We start from the raw sequence: 17,573 nt of genomic DNA on the forward strand, positions 1-17,573 counted from the left end.
TTAGATAGACCTCTGGGAGATAAAACCCCGAGACACCCTCTCTGAGCCATTAGAGATTCTCAAAGCAGGGTGAAGTTTATAGAGAGGCAGTTGAGAATTTGCACAAGAAATTCTGAGCACCCTGTCTCCACAGCACTCGGGTGAGTATAACCTGATGCTTTATGGAAGAGACTCAAGTATGGTTTGTGCGGCTGTGGGCTGAATTAATATCAGAAACCTGTTTAAATCAAGTAAGTACCATGTGTTCCTACCCCAGTGTGTGGAACACAAAGTAAGACATTGATCACCCCAATCTCCCAGACTCACAGGCTCTCACCTCTCCAAGTATGTAATCTCCAAGCTAGTGAAGCTGAGTCCTAGCAGGAGCACAGCACAGGCCCTGGGGTATGCTGTTTCATTAGAAGGGAGCTGAAGGTGATGGCTCAGTGCTCTGGGCACAGGCATGCGGTCAGGTCACCACTCTCTACTTCAGTCATACCAGGGTCAAAGCTTAGCTTGCCTTCTGACAGCTGTACTGGCACAGAGAAAAGTAACGCAGAACTTAAGCTTCAGCTTTTCTGTCTCCAAAGAGTGCTTTCTTTTTGGAGCTTAGAGTAGAAACCCTTTGCTCCCTAGATTTCTCAGGCACTGATTTTCTTATCTTTAGCAGTCAACTCCAAAATCCTCTTTTCCATCTCTCCCCCTCAAAAAAGGATATGGGAAAGGAAGAGGGGAGAAATATCCAGCCCTTGCCCCTAGTTCTGTGTTGCCCAGCAAGGGCTGCCAAGCCTTGGGCACTGTTTAGAGCACTCAAAGGGAGGGGCAATGATGATCACCTTGGACCCACAGCTGTCAATCAAAGGACAGTAATATATATGTAAACTCTTCTCCCTGCACACCCAGATCACTTGGTAAGTTAACGTGATCAATTCACCGGAGTTGAGAAGACACTGAGGGGACAACAGCAGTGCCTCTCACACCAGGCCCAGAGAGGCCTCCCCTGGGAGAGAGGCACCCTAAAAGCAAAATGCTCAACATTAGACAGGTTTTGACCTAAGAATGAGCATTTAGTCTGGACACCAAATCGTGCCCTCCAGGCACTGGATTTATTGAAAAACTACATACATATTAAAACATCTTTATATACATTTTCTCTGTTATAAGATTACAAATATACAAATGCAAATTCCATCAAAGTCAGCATCTTGTACATTAGAAACAACTGCAGAAAACCTATATCCTAATTCCATCAGTTAAATTGGGATTCCTCAACCAGTTAAAAAAAACTGGCACAGCTCACCCAGCTTCCCAAGTGCAGCTCATGACAGTGAAACCACAGTGTTTACATGGGACGTTTTTCCAAGGAAGCAGTGACGTTTGGTTCCGAGGGGGGAAAAATATGTTTAAAATTCTGAGAGCCTCATGGTGGTTCGGAGAAAACTGGGACTGGTGGCAATCCTCTTGACAACATTTTGATGAAACTCCTTGATGGTCTTCTCTCAAAATAAGTAATGAAGTTATTACTTCATTGTCCTCTGACTGGTCAGGGCAACGTACTCAACCCAGCTGAATGCAATAAATAATGATTATATATAATTCTTCGGTCAGAATGAAAAGGAAGGTCCTTGAGCAACAGTGTTTCAAATCAAAAACTGAAGTCCTAGAATAGAGGTCTCTGGTCCACAGACTATCTAATGTGGATGGCCACTGGCTGTAACCTTCTATCTTCATCCTTATACTCCAGAAAATTTGCTCTTTCTGACTTGGGTACCAGTTTGAGTGCTTATTATAAAGGAAGCAAAAGTGAACTGGAAATTTGAGACTGCCTTGGGAAGGGCCAGAAAGGAAAACGGAAGGGGCATGACTTCTAAAATAGCCCATCTGTTGATTCCTAGGTCCTCTAAGAAGCCCCTCTCACTGAGTCCTGGTAACCATCCTGCATGTCGTAGGGGTGTGAAGACATCATCGCAGTTTCAGTATTCACTGCTTTCTGCAATTTTCTGTCCTGTCACACTTTTTCTTCCTCCAACTACCCCTTTCACCAAAAGGAATCAATCCAGTTAGTTGCTAGGGTAAAATGTCAAATATTTAATGGAGGACACTCAGGTATCCCATAAGTTGCTGTTGTAAACACTCCAGAATTATTAGTGGCCAACCCAGGAAGTAATACTAGGAAAGAGATGTCCAGAGCCACATGGTGGAAAGAACCGGAATATCTGTCCTCAATCTTAATGCATTGACTGTGAAGGAGGTGGGGATCATCCACGTGAGCATCAATTCCAGCCTTCAGTGCCAGATACTTCTCAATGGAGCCCCCACAGAGGTGCTGGCGCCCTCATAGCGCTAGCTTTCCAAGTAACGGAAGATGCTTTGCTTCGATTCTGAAGTACTATCATCTATTTTGAGGCGCTTAGGTGAAGTGGATGTCATTAAAGACGGACCCCTTCTCCGTACCTACAGAGCAGAGAAAGAGACAAGAATCAACTCAAGACCTTTGTACAGGCTGTGGTTCACTCATACTTAGCTTCAATCGGCTCTTAAGCAGCTCATAGTTAAATCATGGATAATTAGGAAAAAAAGAAATTGAAAATTTCCAGGCAAGTCTCACAGCTGATTATACTTACTGGGGTTAGCAATCCCCTTGTACCTTATTGGGAATGCAAGATTAACACTATGGCATAAATCTTTAAGCCAGAAATACATATATATTTTCAATTCAATTCAATTCACTCATTCATTCATTCTGCTTTGGAGAGTCGCCAAATCAGTTCTCAAATTCCCTACCCGAGGCTTAGATGATTCCTTTGCTGCCTCAGCCTTGACAGGAGAAAGTGTATGGAAGACGAAGTTTCTAGAATTTCGGGGAGCACTGGGGTTGAGGTCAGAGAGGGCAGCCAGTTTCTGAAGCACAGCTTTGGGCTGGTTGAGCAGGGAGCCTGTCTTCAGCTGAGGAAAGAAGAGTCATCTGGTATCAAATTCCAAGAAAGGAGAAGCCAGCTCCTCCCTGCACCCGCCAGGTGTGGAGGCGACACATTTCCACCCTGCTCAAATGGAAAAGAAATAGCAGGCTCCTTTGACACCTACTTCCATTCCCACAGCCACCCCTCTCCCTAATGACAGAGCACTCCCTTAACCTGACTGAGGCCTTCTAACATTGCAAATCATGACTTCACACGAACAAGGTCCCCAACCAACCTGGTTGTCACTTCCCGGTTTGATGGCTTCAAAAGGATTTCTGAATAAAGACTTTGATTCTTGAATAACCACAGTGTGACTGACTGAAAAGAAAAGACAGAGAGGCCTGCTCTGGGCAAAACTGGGTAGAATTACTTTTACATCTAAACAAACTATCAGGCCCTTAACTAAACTAATAAACTGAGGCCAGAGGAACTGATTATTTTATAATCATGATTTGAAAGTATAGTAAGTGGTTAAGACAGACAATTCAGCTAAACTTACTGTCTGATTAACAGTAATAATAAGAAAAAACAACAGTGATAAGACAAATTCCAGCTCTAACACTTAGGTATATAATCCTGGGCGACTAAACAAAGAAGCCAGAATTCACTCCTCTGAGCTGCCTTACAGGGCTTCCCAGGTGGCGCTAGTGGTAAAGAACCCGAGATGCGGGTTTGATCCGTGAGTTGGCAAGATCCTCTGGAGGAGGGCATGGGAACCCACTCCCATGCCTGGAGAGTACCATGGACAGAGGAGCCTGGCAGGCTACAGTCAGTGGGGTCACAAACAGCTAGACACGAGTGAAGCAACTCAGCCCGCACACATGCACGAGCTGCCTTAGAACATAAAGCAAAACCAGCCATATACACCCTCCACTACAATATCTACTGTCCATTAGAATTCGATTGAAAGAATATTGTCTCTCCCCATCCGAGGGGCCCCTTTAAGATAATATTAGACACAGGTCCATGACTAAGCTGCAAAGCCTCTGAGGGCTGGAGTCACCTCCAAGGCTCCAGCACCTACAATCCAGGGGGACAGCCCCTGTGAAGGACTAAGAGCTCACCATTCTTCTGCAGAGCTTTGGCTGTAACCTTCTTGGCCAGCATCATAAACTGACTGTCTTCCCCAATCTCTTCTTCATCTTCAGCTGCAATTTTCCCCTGCTGTGCCTGAAAATAAAAATCAGACAGCATTAACAGAAGCCCACGGTTCCCCCAAAGACCCAAAGAATTAGCATAGTCTGGAAGCTAGAGTACTTGGGATAACATTTGTTTTCCTTTTTGCTACCCTCTGTTGCTTCAGACAAAAAAAAAAAGTATTTTGGACAAAAACATGAATACAACTGCCCGTGGTAGTCTTTTCAAAGCATAAAAGAAAATTCAAGAATTAAAAGAGACAGCGATACACTGCCCAAGGTTCTGACAACTCTCATGACAAGCTGGGTGACTGAGATGACCCTCATATCTAGGGTTGGAATAGGCGAATCTCTTGCAGGCTTCCTACATGGTCCCGAAGCCACTGCTCTCGTTCAATTCGCTCCTTTCTCCATCTGGCTTCCGTCTCGTCAAGCTGTTCTTCAATCTGATCATCATCAGAGTCTCTGTGGAACAAGTCCATCTGGGAAGCATCATCTAAAGCGAAGAGTTAAGGCTATTAGCATTCTGCAATCCCCACAAGAGAGGGTGTCTTGACAGACACTAGTGAACCCTGTTCGTTTACAATACACTGACACAAGCTCTTCCCACCACGAATGGAAAATAAAGGTCAAGGCCAGGTCCACCACAACTGCTGCTATAGTTTTGAACTCCTCTTGCCGGCTTAGACTGGACAAACACGGACCGTGTGCCATTCGCTTCTAAAGGCAATGATCACGATACCTATGTTTTTCCAGCGGAATCTCCTCATTCGTCCAGGACCATCGCTGTGCAGGTCCCCATCAGCAAGGTACCTTTCTTGGTACAAACGTAGCTCGCGCTTATCATCATCTAACACTGTTTTCCTACGACAGGAAAAATATGGTGTTCAAAACCAGGGCCACTCTGGCTGGTTATAGGGCCTGCCTTAAGATGCACCCCACTGCTCAGAAGGGCTTGTTGGGATACTGACATGTGTATTTTCTTGACTTGACTCTGCAGTTCCTCATCAGAAGGAAGTACTTCATCAATCACATCCTCTTCATATTCATCAAGCTCTTCCCCATCATACTCATCTTCGCTTCCCATGTCACTCCCTGACACCTCTGCCTCGTCCTCCAGGTATTTCTTTAATCTCCTGGAAAACAATATTGAAAATTGGAAAATACAACAATGAATATACACACAGTAATGACAAAAGCAGAATACACAGCCACCTCTAATAACAAGCAAAAATTAATAATAATAATACGTTTGTATAATACTTAAAAGCCTGTTACTTTGTGCCAATAACTGTGCTTTGGAGCATTATTGCATAATCTCAGGGAGGGGTATTATTATTGTTCCCTTTGATTTACAGTTGAAGGAACTGAAACTCAGAGAGTAAACAACTTCCTGATGGCCACACAGCTGAGAGGCAGCAGAATCTGGATTCAACCTAGGCTGGTGACTCCAAAGCCAGAGCTCTCAATCTCCTCTATATATTTGAGACATACCTGTCAGAAGGTTCATACTATTTTGTTTTGCATTTAGGCTCACCAGCTTCAGGAGATAGACTAGAGACAGTATGGTATGGAAAGGTAATAGCCTGGGGTCTTCCTCAGCCCGCCAAATCTTGACCCACAAATTACAGGTATGACTGAGGCTCACTTGTTGCTGTTCAGTCACTCAGTCGTGTCCAGCTCTTCGTGACCCTATGGACTGCAGTGCACCAGGCTTCCCTGTTCTTTACTGTCTCCGGGGAATTGCTCAGACCATGCCCACTGAGTCAGTGATGCCATCTCATCCTCTGTCGCCCCCCTCCTCTTCTCGCCCTCAATCTTTCCCAGCACCAGGGTCTTTTCCAATGAGTCAGCTGCTTCCATCAGGTGGCCAAAGTATTGGAGCTTCAGCTTTAGCATCAGTCCTTCCAGTGACTATTGAGGCTCAGTTAGTGGTAATCAAAACCACCACAAGTTCGTTTTTTTGACTTCAGGTTATACTGAAAACAAATTGACTGTCACCTTGAGTTCATATTGCTGTTATCTATGGTCGAGAATGGCAGAAGCTTGATGGCTTTCTGAAAGGTGATTTTTATCAAAGACTTGCATTATTATTTTAAAGCTGAGTTCCTCTAAATCCTAGGGCTCCTGAGGAATTCCTTCAGGGGCCAAAAGCCACCAAGCTCCTCAATCTTCCCATCTAACCCTCTTTGAGCAGCTCAACTTTTAGCTGCCATTCTTTATAAGACTTCATTTGAACAAAGGACACTATAGTTAAATAAGGTTTAAGAACCACTGCCTTAGAAAAAAATCTATAGATGACCCAAAGCTGTATGAGATGGTTAATTTGACAGGTGACAAATTAGAATCCAAAACTGATCTCAACAGAATAGAATGATGGGCTAAACACAACAAATAAATCTAATAAGGATCAATATGATGTCCTATATTTGAAATCTAAAAGTCATCCACATACAATAAAATGTGAAATATCTATTAAAACGGTTTTTATACAATTTTCAATATCATGGAAAAATATTTACAGATATAGTAAGTGGTGAAAAAAGCAAGATGCAAAACTGCATATATAAAACACTTTACAGATCTCAACCACATGAAAATATATGCCTAACAAAGGCAATAGTAACACTACCACCACTTTCACAAATATTCTGAATGGTGGACATGGACGCCTTATCTTTCCGTATTCTTCTAAATCTTCTAAAATAAATGGCTTACTTTCATCATCAAAACAACAAAATATTTAAAAAATTAACGGTGGGTCATTTGCCTGAAACTAGGATGAGGAAGCCCCACAATGATGGTAATTCAAAGGAAAAAAGACATGCAGAATTGTAATCATCTACTAGATCCTCAGGCTCTCCAGTGACTCAGTTCTTATGCTTATTGGTTACTTTACAAGTAGTAGGCAACCAGAGCAAGGGACGTGGTTGCACCACCACACAGGGCAGTAGTCAGACCACACCTGAAGATAAAGAGAATCCACATATGTGAAGAGTCTGGAAGCAACGTCATGTGAGAAACAGCTGAAGAACTAGGGATGTTTAGTACAGAAATCACTTGAAGAAGTTGTGACTATCTTTGAATACTCAAAAGATATCATGTAAATGGATGTTATTCAATCTGTGTTAACCACAAAAAGCAAAAATAGAACCAGTAAATGTAGGTAAAATGGTGGTGGCAAGCTACAGCTCAACTGTCAGGAGAACTTGTTTGCAATGGAAGGAAGGGCTGTAACACCTACATTTGCCGTTTTGACTTCTCCGACTGCTGCAGGAGGTCTTCCTCATCATCATCTTCACGGTCTTCCGGTGTCAGATCCTCCTTGTCAGACTCACTGTGCTCATCCTGCAAAATCATACAGTACCACACGCAAAGCTACACAGCATAAAACGCGCCCTCAGCTAAGACAGACTCAGAAACTTCTGCCCAAACATTTCAGTCTAGGAAACTGCTTTTGATAACATGCCAAACAGACGTCTCAAGAATTCAAACTACAAAACAAACAAAAATCCCCAGCAGCTATACATGGAGTTCATTATGATTACTTTGTTCCCTTCAAACTCACCTCATCACTATCAAATTCATTATCATTTGGGACAAGCCGAAAGTCTCCAAATTCCTCCTCTTCACCTTCTTCTTCCCTAAGATACAAATTAACAAACCCATACAAAGTTGTTGAAAGCCAACTATAAGCAGTCAGCCAACCTGGGGACTGAAAATATCTTATAGCCCCAACAATCTCTTCAAGAAACAGGAAACAAGATATCTTGCCTTTCAAAAAAAAAAACTTTTTTTTAACTGTGATAAAATACATACAACATAAAGTTTACTGTCTTAACCATTTTAAGTGCACAGTTCATTAGTGTTAAGTACATTCACAGTGTTATCCAACCAACCTCTAGAACACTTTTCATCTTAAAAAACTAAAACTCTATACCCTTTCAATACCAACTCCTCATTCTTACGGCAGCACAGCCCCTGGCAAACACCTTCCTACTTCCTGTCTGTATGAATTTGACTACACTAAGTACCTCATATAAATGGAATCATACAGTATTTGCATATTTGTGAATGGCTCATTTTACTTAGCATAATCTCCTCATAGTTCATCCATGTCTTAGCATGTATCAGAATCTCCTTCCCTTTTAAAGGCTGAATAATATTCCACTATGTATGCATCCTGGAGAAGGCAATTGCACCCACTCCAGTACTCTTGCCTGGAAAATCCCATGGACAGAGGAGCCTGGTGGGCTGCAGTCCATGGGGTCGCTAAGAGTCAGACACGACTGAGCGACTTCACTTTCACTTTTCACTTTCATGCATTGGAGAAGGAAATGGCAACCCGCTCCAGGGTTCTTGCCTGGAGAATCCCAGGGATGGGGAGCCTGGTAGGCTGCCGTCTAAGGGGTCGTCGCAGAGTCGGACACGACTGAAGCGACTTAGCAGCAGGAGCAGCATGTGTGCATCCACTTGGGATGCTTCCACCTTTTGACTATTATGAATAATGCTGCTAGGAACATGGGTGTACAAATATCTACTAAGAAACCGTGTTCTCAGTTCTTCTGTGTATATACCCAAAAGTGGAGTAACTGCTGCAAGTGAGGAAGTGTTTAAAAAATGGGGTTTTGATTTGTATTTCCTTAATCACTGGTGATGTTGAGAACTTCCATGTGCTTTTTCTTGCCTTTTTTACCCTGTTCCCAATCAACTAAATGAAAGCATTATAATAAATAATTTCTCTATGCAAATATGAGACTCAAACCCACTGCAAGACTCTCAGGATATGAAGCCCCTAAGATGACCATTTACCGCTAAGCTCAGAGAAGCTACCCCTGTACTTTATCAGAACATGGAACTTGCCAAATTCCCTCAGATCACTGAGACTCACCGGTCTGTTGGGAAAGAGCCTGAACAAAGAGCGAGTGCTTCCTCCATTGGATCACCCAGGCTACTCTCCTTCTCCTGCTTATTTAACTCTGATGGATCCAGAGTAGAGGCATCTACATTACAACAAAAAAAAGAGGTTTGTCACCAAGAACTGACAGCTTTATCCTCTTTCCCCAGCCATCTGAAGACATGCCAGCTCAACACAGTTCTAAGGTAAGCTTGCCAAAAAGAGCTCACCATCCATTCATTCAACAAATCCTTATTTAGTGCTTACTATGTGCCAGGCACCAGGGAGACAGCAGTGAATAAAACAAAGATCCCAGCTCCCGAAGAGCTTACATTCTAGCAGGGGTGTGAGAAGGAGAAAAGGGTACGCAGGTGGAAGTAATAACTTAGCATTTATATGAAATCTACTCTGCAGTAGACACCGCTCTAAGCTTTGCACATATTCCAGCCTCAAATAACAAGTCATACGGCCAAAGTTAAAGCAGTCTTAAGGTGATACTTCACCATCCTAAAAAAGTAAGAGCTCTAAATGTTAGGAGCTAAGCAGTGAATTCAACCTAGGTTCAAGAATCCACCATGGCTCTGTTTTCCGTGAACATTTCACCTGAGACTAAAGGACTTCTTCACATGGACACTGACTTAAGATATTTGGGTGGGTGAGCCTTGCTGCTTCGTTGGATAATTACCCTGAGAAGTAAATTTTCCTGAACAAAGATCCAGAAGTTCCTCCATGTTCTCTTTCTTGTCACTCTTCCCAGGCAGAGGCTTTTCAGCCTGAGATGCAAACTTCCCAGTACACAAATCCAACAGTTCATCCATGTTGGCATCCATGGCGTTCTCATCCATACTGGCCAACGGCAACCGAGGCTTCAAATCTTGGTATTGATTCCTGTGGTTTCTAACATTTAAGAACCTACAAGCCCAATGAAGAGTGTAAGAAATGCTCCAGGAAAAAAAAAAAGTAGTGGGGGAAAAGCCTGAACTCATTTCCAAAAGCAAAGTTAGAAGCTGAATTCTGAACCAGAAGACAAGAGTGTCAGACTTTAGCCTGTGATAACCTTGAGAGGGAGGGGGATGTTTATGAAAGAATAAAGGCTATTCAAAAGACAAAGGGTAAAGGCTAATTTGGGGCTTCAGATGGTGCTAGAGTAGGGCCTGGTGTTATGGCCATGTAATGTGCCACAGAGGTGTCAATTCTCAATGCCACCTAAAAATCCTAACGTAGTGGGACGAAAGTGAAAGTGTTAGTCACTCAGTCGTGTCCAACTCTCTGCGATGCCATGGACTGGGGCCCTCCAGGCTCCTCTGTCCATGGAATTCTCCAGGCAAGAATACTGGAGCAGGTTGCCATTTCCTTCTCCAGGGGATCTTCCCGACCCAGGGATCAAACCCAGGTCTCCCACACTGCAGGCAGATTCTTTACCATTTGAGCCCGCAGGGATATGGATACAGGGAAATTTGATGACCTTATTAGAGTTATGCAGGTCTAATAAGGTAGAAATTGAAGGATCAGAACACTAGCAAGGCTATTTACTTTTTATTTTCTAGATAGACTTTGTTCAAACTTGTAGAATATACTAATGGTCTGCACACCTCTCTTTCTCAGAAGAGAAAGCACAGATGGAGTGACAGAAGCTCGCTTTATTTTTAAACAAAATTAAGCAGTACCCAGCACCGTCCCACCCACAGAAACATAAAACTACCTACCCATCTGCATCCAACAGTTGGCTCTGAGTGTCATCTTCTAAGCAGAACTGGAAGTCTCCTGCTCCTAGGAAAAGTGTCTTAGGTTCTGGGGAGGCGTTATACAGATCTTGGGAATCCTCTATGGGAAGTGAAGGCTCAGACAGCTTTCCTGAACTCTGGCACCAAAACAAAACCAAACAAAAACAAAACATTTTACAAATGTCATTCACTGTCATGACAACAGAAGCTGCTATTTGTAAAATTTAATCTACTCTCAGGCAATTGCAGTTGGGGAGGACAATGCATAGCCAAGGGAAGCTTAAAAAAAACATCCTCAAGAAAGAAAGAACCCTGGATGAGGCTTGTTTTTAATACACAAAGTGGGTGGATTTTTAAAACTGAACATACATAATGTGGTGGGAGTTTTTGGCTTGGACACACTTTATTTAGCAATGCGGGAAGCAAAAGGGGGAGGAGATTAGAAAACCATTAGCATCTCACCTTAGAGGCTGAACTGACCAAACTGGCTCGAAATAGCCCTGGGGAAGGAGATCTGAATCCTCCTGCTGTAGGGAAAAGACTGGTCCCACGGCCTGTTTGTCTGTTACAGGGCTGATAGGACGGAAGTGTGGAGCCTATCAGCTCAAAGCTGCTATTGTGGCTGCTCTCCTTGGTCAGTAATGAGCATGAATCATCTTCATCTAAAGAAAGACAACTTTTAAGTGCATGATTCCCAGAAATAAGTCAGATTTGTTTAGGAAAGAGTTGAGAATGAAACTGATAAGATCCACTGGTAGACCTCTCAAGTTACATGTTCTAAAACATTACATTAAAGGTCAATTATGGTACTAAGATAGCATCATACAATCAGGGTTTATCACTCTGAGCTAAGTGACACCTCAAAGTTCCTGTCTTTCTCTCACCTTCCCTAATGCCTATGATTACCCTTTCCATTATCTAATCACTTATACATCTTCCTTTGATCTACATGATATAAATGTTTCATGTTTCACTCGATCAACACATATTCACTAACGACCTATTAAATGCTTAGGGTCAACTGGAAAGAAACTGCATGTAAGATTTCAAAAACTGGACCAAGAGAAATATTTGGGATTTTTTGTTTGTTTGTTGGCTACAACATGCAACGTGTGAGATCTTAGTTCCCCAACCAGGAATTGAACCTGGGCCGTCAACAGTGAAAGCATGGAGTCCGAACAACTGGACCACAAGGGAATTCCCAAGAAAAACAACATAGTTCATAAATTCCTATCACGGTCACAGGTAAGACCGGGAAAAGTTCACCAAGGTTCAGAAAAATGGAACCTTATGGAATTGTAGTCCTTAAATGTTAAAGCTGGAGGATCAGAGAAAAATCATGTTTCAAGTTCTATATAAGAGTCACTACTTACCTAATTTGCTAGGTCTTTTGCCTGAGTTTTCATCTATTTCTGATTTTTCTTCACTAGGAGAGTAACTACAAAATAAGTAGGTAAATTGAATATCTGTTTCTACTTCTTCCAAGAGGGGCAAATTCCCTGGTATTACCAGGGAATCTTATCTTTCCTTAGAGAGAATTACTTACCCCATCTTGGAAGAGCTGTCCTTGAATAGAAGGAAGGTAGAATCAGATGAGAGAGGCTTGGGGACAGACAGGCCAACTGACTTGCCAATTTCACCACTGCCATCATCATTTTCTTTATCTATTTCTTTCTCATCTTTGGTTTCTATTTCTTCACCACCGAGAAGGAATTCTGCAGTCTTTATCAATCACGCCACCCAAAAACAAAATAGTACAGGTTAAAAAATTTTAAAGCAAACATACTAGCTGAAATATGGCTGCTTAGTTACAAGTCACGTCTTAAGTCTGAAAAGGTAAACCTGAAGGGAGCTGAGGCCTGCCATCATCATTGACACAATTTATTAGTTGTAGACACTTCTAGAGCTCTTTTATACTTTGTTACTTTACCTTTTACCCTTTCAAAACTGCTACAAGATTCTGAATGAACTGGATTATCATTTAACTGAGTCAATGAGAAACTGCATGATTAGCCTGAAATTGCAGGACAACTCCTGGCTTTCAACCAGACTGTGACACCCTGCTCGGTTCAGCCATGGCTTTCCTCTTCCTTTACCAAGGGGTAAACATTAACCAGCTCTTTCAAATGACTCCACTGTTCAAACAAGGACACTTTTCTTCTTCCTAATACCAAAAATCCTACCATCACCTGTCTTCTCTAGGTAGAAAACAATACCTTAGAACAAGGGCCAGAGACCCATCTACAAATACCTTCTTCAACAATTAATTTGGGAAGGTCTTGGCCTGAGAATTTATTCCAGACCTCAACCTGGCCAAGGTTAAAAGTGCTTTCTTTTCCTAAATAGAGAAATCTAAATGAACAACAAAGATAAAAGTCTTTAATAGAAAGCCATTTCGCTATCAGCATTATAGTACAATATCCAAACCAACGGGCAGAAGCCAAGGCATGACTGTGAACTGCAGGTGTTCCATGGGGCTGAAAGAACTGAATGCACTAAGATTCAGTACACATGAGCTACCTTCATCTCTGACCCTGAAATCTCTTCTACAGTCAAACATGCTCATCAGCCTCTTACTCAGATCTGATTTTCTCTTTCCCTTATTCATCATGACCTAGTAACAAAACCACGTAATTGCCAGCAACCTCCTCATTGCCTTCTTCCTCCGCTCCCTCTTCTTTCTCCTCTTCTTCCTCCAAGGCTTCCTCTCCCTCCTCTTCTCCATCTTCCTCGGAGTCATCTGTCATTTCTTCCTCCTCCTCCTCCTCTTCCTCCTCAAATCCATCCTCATTATCTAACTTGAGTAATGCTTGGCGTTTTTGACGCTCCTCCAACCTTCGGAGTTTCATTGCTTCTTGAAGTTTAGCTTTCAGCACCTGAAGCTTTTCCCCTGAACAAAAGTATGAAGAGATGCTTTAGATGCAATGACCAACTACACACAACAACACAAGTGTCCATTTCAGGCAACTCCAGAAGTGTTCTAGGCACATCACAAAAAGAAAATCAGAGACCTTCGTATTTTAGGCTTCTGTTATCTTAACAAAGGGGGAATATTAGGAATTGAGTGTAGGCGATAACTCCCATAATTATGTTCTATACCCTGGGATATTACAGAGATTATAAAATTATTATATAAAAAAGCAAAAAAAAAAAAAGAAAGGAACGGGGGCAAGTGGACCTTCAAAAATCTCTGGCTTAGAAGCCATGAAGGAAAATATTGATAAGTGTACCCACATTGAAGAAAAAGAGAAACAACTCAAGAGTAAATATGAGCAAAAGATATGAACTCGTGTTAAAAATAATGCTTAACCTCACTTCTTACTAGCAATACAAATCAAAATAATGATACCACTTTTTATACACTAGGCAAACATTTGTTATATCCATTATTAACAGAAAGAAACAGGAACTCTTACACACTGTCATTCAGAGTGAAAATTGGTGCAACTTATTTTGATGGAAAATGTGACTAGGACTCAGTGATTCCACTGTAAGGAATTTTGCATCAAGATTTACTAACATATATGTGATACTAGGATGCAATATTGTATGAAATACTAAAACGGAAACAAACATGATGTCCCTTAACAGAAGTATCGTTAAACAAATCATGTTATACCTATACACTGGAATATCATATGATGTTAAAATAAAAAAACCTCAAAAGCAGTATGTATATCTGAACTCCTGAGTTAGATGGTCTGGATTAGGCTACTAATTCTGTTACTTACTGCTGCTAAGTCACTTCAGTCATGTCCGACTCTGTGAGACCCCATAGACAGCAGCCCACCAGGCTCCCCCGTCCCTGGGATTCTCCAGGCAAGAACACTGGAGTGGGTTGCATTTCCTTCTCCAATGCATGAAAGGGAAAAGTGAAAGTGAAGTCGCTCAGTCCAGTCCGACTCTTTGCAACCCCATGGACTGCAGCCTACCAGGCTCCTCTGTCCATAGGATTTTCCAGGCAAGAGTACCGGAGTGGGGTGCCATCACCTTCTCTGTCTCTTAGTTACTAGTTATATAAATTTGAGCAAGCTGTTTAAATGCTTTGTATATCAGTTTCCCCAGATATAAAATAAGGACACTGATGTTATTTACTGTAAAGCACCTAGAGCAGTGTCTGGCAGAGAGGAAGTGTTCAGTGTCTCTCTCTCATACACTTACACAATAGTAAATGCATATGAATTTTCCTAGGACACACATGAAATTGTTAAGCTGCCTCTGGGAAGACTAATTTTTTTTTTAATTTATCTTTTAATTGAAGGACAATTGCTTTACAAAATTTTGTTGTTTTCTGTCAAACATCAGCATGAATCAGCCATAGGTATACATATGTCCCCTCCCTAATTTTTCATTTTATACCTTTTCCTAAGTGTTTAATTTTTTTCTATGTGATAAATTGCTCATATTTTCAAAGTGGGAGTGAGAACAACAGACCTGTCCCTAACACAGTCTACAAAGCAGAATGCATGATGTATGACCGCGTTATTATTTTGTTTTCAAACAGACATGTACATGCATGCAAAAAGTTTAAAGGGCCATACAACGTGGTTACAGAAGATGTCTCTGACAGAAAATCTTTTTGTTTATTCCAGAAATTTTGTTTACTGCAGAAATTTGTTATTTATTCCATTTATTTTCTACAATGGGTATTTTTTTAAACAATAAGACAAAAACTATTTTAAGAAATAAAGTCATCTTACCCACCTCATACAATGAGGCCATATCCAATCTCTGGAGTCTCCAAGGAAAAAGATTCTATAACGTCTCACTATAGGGTGTTCAGCAGCCATGAAGACCAGCCAGGGTACAAGAGTCAGGCACTCCACCCTACTCGTGGCCAGTAAAAATATACAAATAAAACAACTCCATGAACTCAAATACCTGGTTTTGTGTGGCTTGCCCCATCCAGCTTCTCCGCTGCCAAAGTCACGGGTACCACGTCTGCCTTGAGCTCTTCCTTCCCGTCAGCGCCCACATCTTTCACTATGATGTTCACATTCACCTTCTGACCAGCCCTGGGTCTGGCTGTGGGATTAGCATGCTTCCAGAAACGCTGCTTCAAGGCTTCCAGTTCTAAACCAAGCACCAACCAGTATGTCAGTTTGCCTTTTAGATCCCAATTAAGAAGTACAAGCCAGGTTCAACAAACGTGTAAGGAAAAAAAATACACAGAGAGACACCAAAAACTCCTTTGCTACCAACACCTGCGTTCAATTCATATACCTTAACCCAAACTAAAGGACTAAATGAGTTCCTTAAAACTCATTTTAGGGTAGAAATTTACAACTGAAGTTTCTAAATATGTGCAATTCTTTTTTAAAAAGCATTAAGCTGGTAGAAAAATACCATACTCCTTAATTATGCAAGAGCTTAATTTGTCACCAGTTTCAGTCTCCTTTTAAAATATTTCGTATTTTGAACGTCTCACTGTTTATTAGCAATCTCTCTAAATATAAGCAAGGTCTATTTAAAAAATGGAAAAAGAGGGAATTCCCTGGTAATCCAGTGAATTAAGACTCTGAGCTTTCATTGCTGAGGGCCCAGGTTCAATCCCTGGAGCGGGGAAGCAGGGAAACTAAGATCCCAAAGCCATGTGGTGTGGCAAAAAAAAGAAAATAATCAATGCAATTAGTGATGTAACTTGGCGGCAGGGCTGGAAGTTTCTTCATGAAACTTTTACACAGATATACTCAGTACACTGAGAAAGGAAATCCCATTGAGAGGTGGTCCCTGGGCTTCCCTGGTGGCTCAGATGGTTAAGAATCCAACTGCAATGTGGGAGCCCTGGGTTCGATCCCTGGGTTGGGAAGATCTCCTGGAGAAGGGAATGGCTACCCACTCCAATATTCTTGCCTGGAGAATTCCATGGACCGAGGAGCCTGGGGGGTTACAGTCCATGTGGCTGTAGAGAGTCAGACATGACTAAGCGACTTTCACCACATACCAACTTATATACAAATGGGAACACACACAGGTACTATGACTGCAGTGGTCTAACTGCAATATGGCCTTTCCCTTCTTCCCCACCACTTTTGCTCAGAACTTTCTTTTCTTTCTCCCTCAGCCAGCTGTCACCTCATACCATCCCCTACTCACTGTGTAACAAGCCAATCATACCATAATGGGATCTGTTGTAAGAGAGCTGACACTTATAAAGAGAAAAGAAAGGAAAAGAACAGTTTCTTTGGGTTCGAGCTATCCTCATACGCTGTGCTTTCTCTTCCATGATAATGTGTCCAGGGCACTCCAAGTTTGGTTCTTTTTCCTAAAATTCACTCAACTCATACTTCGGTAGTTTTGTGGTTAGCATCCAGATGTGGTTTTTCCCTCCCTAAAGGGTCTTAGTAGAAAAAGAGAAGAACTGGAAAGAAACCTTTTTCAATGAGTCCCTGACATTATTCACTGGGCTTCCCAAGTGGCGCAGTGGTAAAGAATCCACCTGTAATGGAGGAGATGCAGAAGTGGGTTTAACCCCTGGGTCAGGAAGACCCCCTGGATAAATGAAATGGCAACCCACTCCAGGACTCTTGCCTGGGAAATCCCACGGACAGAGGAGCCTGGTGGGCTACAGTCCATAGGGTCACAAAGAGTCAGACATGACTTAGTGACTAAACAACAACAACATCATTTATTTAGTTGCAAAAATCCAACTCCAAAGGGACGGCATGTTTACACTGCAAACCAAAGAGTAGGGAGAGAAGCTATAAGTCTGCATCCCATTTCTTATTAGTTCAGTAAGTTGGAAACAGCAGGCAGTGGCAGTGGGAAGGGAACAGAAGTAGGAAGGTCAACATTGGTGCCAAGAGAATAAAACAAATGGAGGAAGATTACTCAGGACCTAAAATTAGAGTGAGGCAGGAGTAGCTTTCACTCTTCT

General features: G+C 42.1%; 1 protein-coding gene across 1 annotated transcript in view; it reads right to left on the minus strand.

Annotated features, from left to right (window-relative positions):
- Positions 1-1,050: 1,050 nt before the first annotated feature.
- CLSPN (claspin) overlaps positions 1,051-17,573 on the minus strand; it is a 30,078-nt gene continuing 13,555 nt past the window's right edge. The window contains exons 9-25 of the mRNA XM_086379025.1: positions 15,578-15,769; positions 13,342-13,586; positions 12,243-12,418; positions 12,070-12,134; positions 11,159-11,358; positions 10,679-10,833; positions 9,658-9,884; positions 8,967-9,078; positions 7,644-7,719; positions 7,320-7,423; positions 5,047-5,211; positions 4,818-4,939; positions 4,444-4,571; positions 4,004-4,109; positions 3,175-3,257; positions 2,764-2,925; positions 1,051-2,433 (exon numbers count right to left, since the gene is read on the minus strand). Coding sequence (XP_086235151.1) covers positions 2,323-2,433; positions 2,764-2,925; positions 3,175-3,257; positions 4,004-4,109; positions 4,444-4,571; positions 4,818-4,939; positions 5,047-5,211; positions 7,320-7,423; positions 7,644-7,719; positions 8,967-9,078; positions 9,658-9,884; positions 10,679-10,833; positions 11,159-11,358; positions 12,070-12,134; positions 12,243-12,418; positions 13,342-13,586; positions 15,578-15,769 — 2,429 coding nt within the window. The 3' untranslated portion in view covers positions 1,051-2,322. The remainder of the gene's footprint in view (positions 2,434-2,763; positions 2,926-3,174; positions 3,258-4,003; positions 4,110-4,443; positions 4,572-4,817; positions 4,940-5,046; positions 5,212-7,319; positions 7,424-7,643; positions 7,720-8,966; positions 9,079-9,657; positions 9,885-10,678; positions 10,834-11,158; positions 11,359-12,069; positions 12,135-12,242; positions 12,419-13,341; positions 13,587-15,577; positions 15,770-17,573) is intronic.

Source organism: Bos grunniens, chromosome 3 (genome assembly GCF_055505025.1).
Source record: "Bos grunniens cultivar Pamir isolate PY7600 chromosome 3, Bosgru_T2T1.0, whole genome shotgun sequence".
Taxonomy (NCBI): Eukaryota; Metazoa; Chordata; class Mammalia; order Artiodactyla; family Bovidae; genus Bos; species Bos grunniens.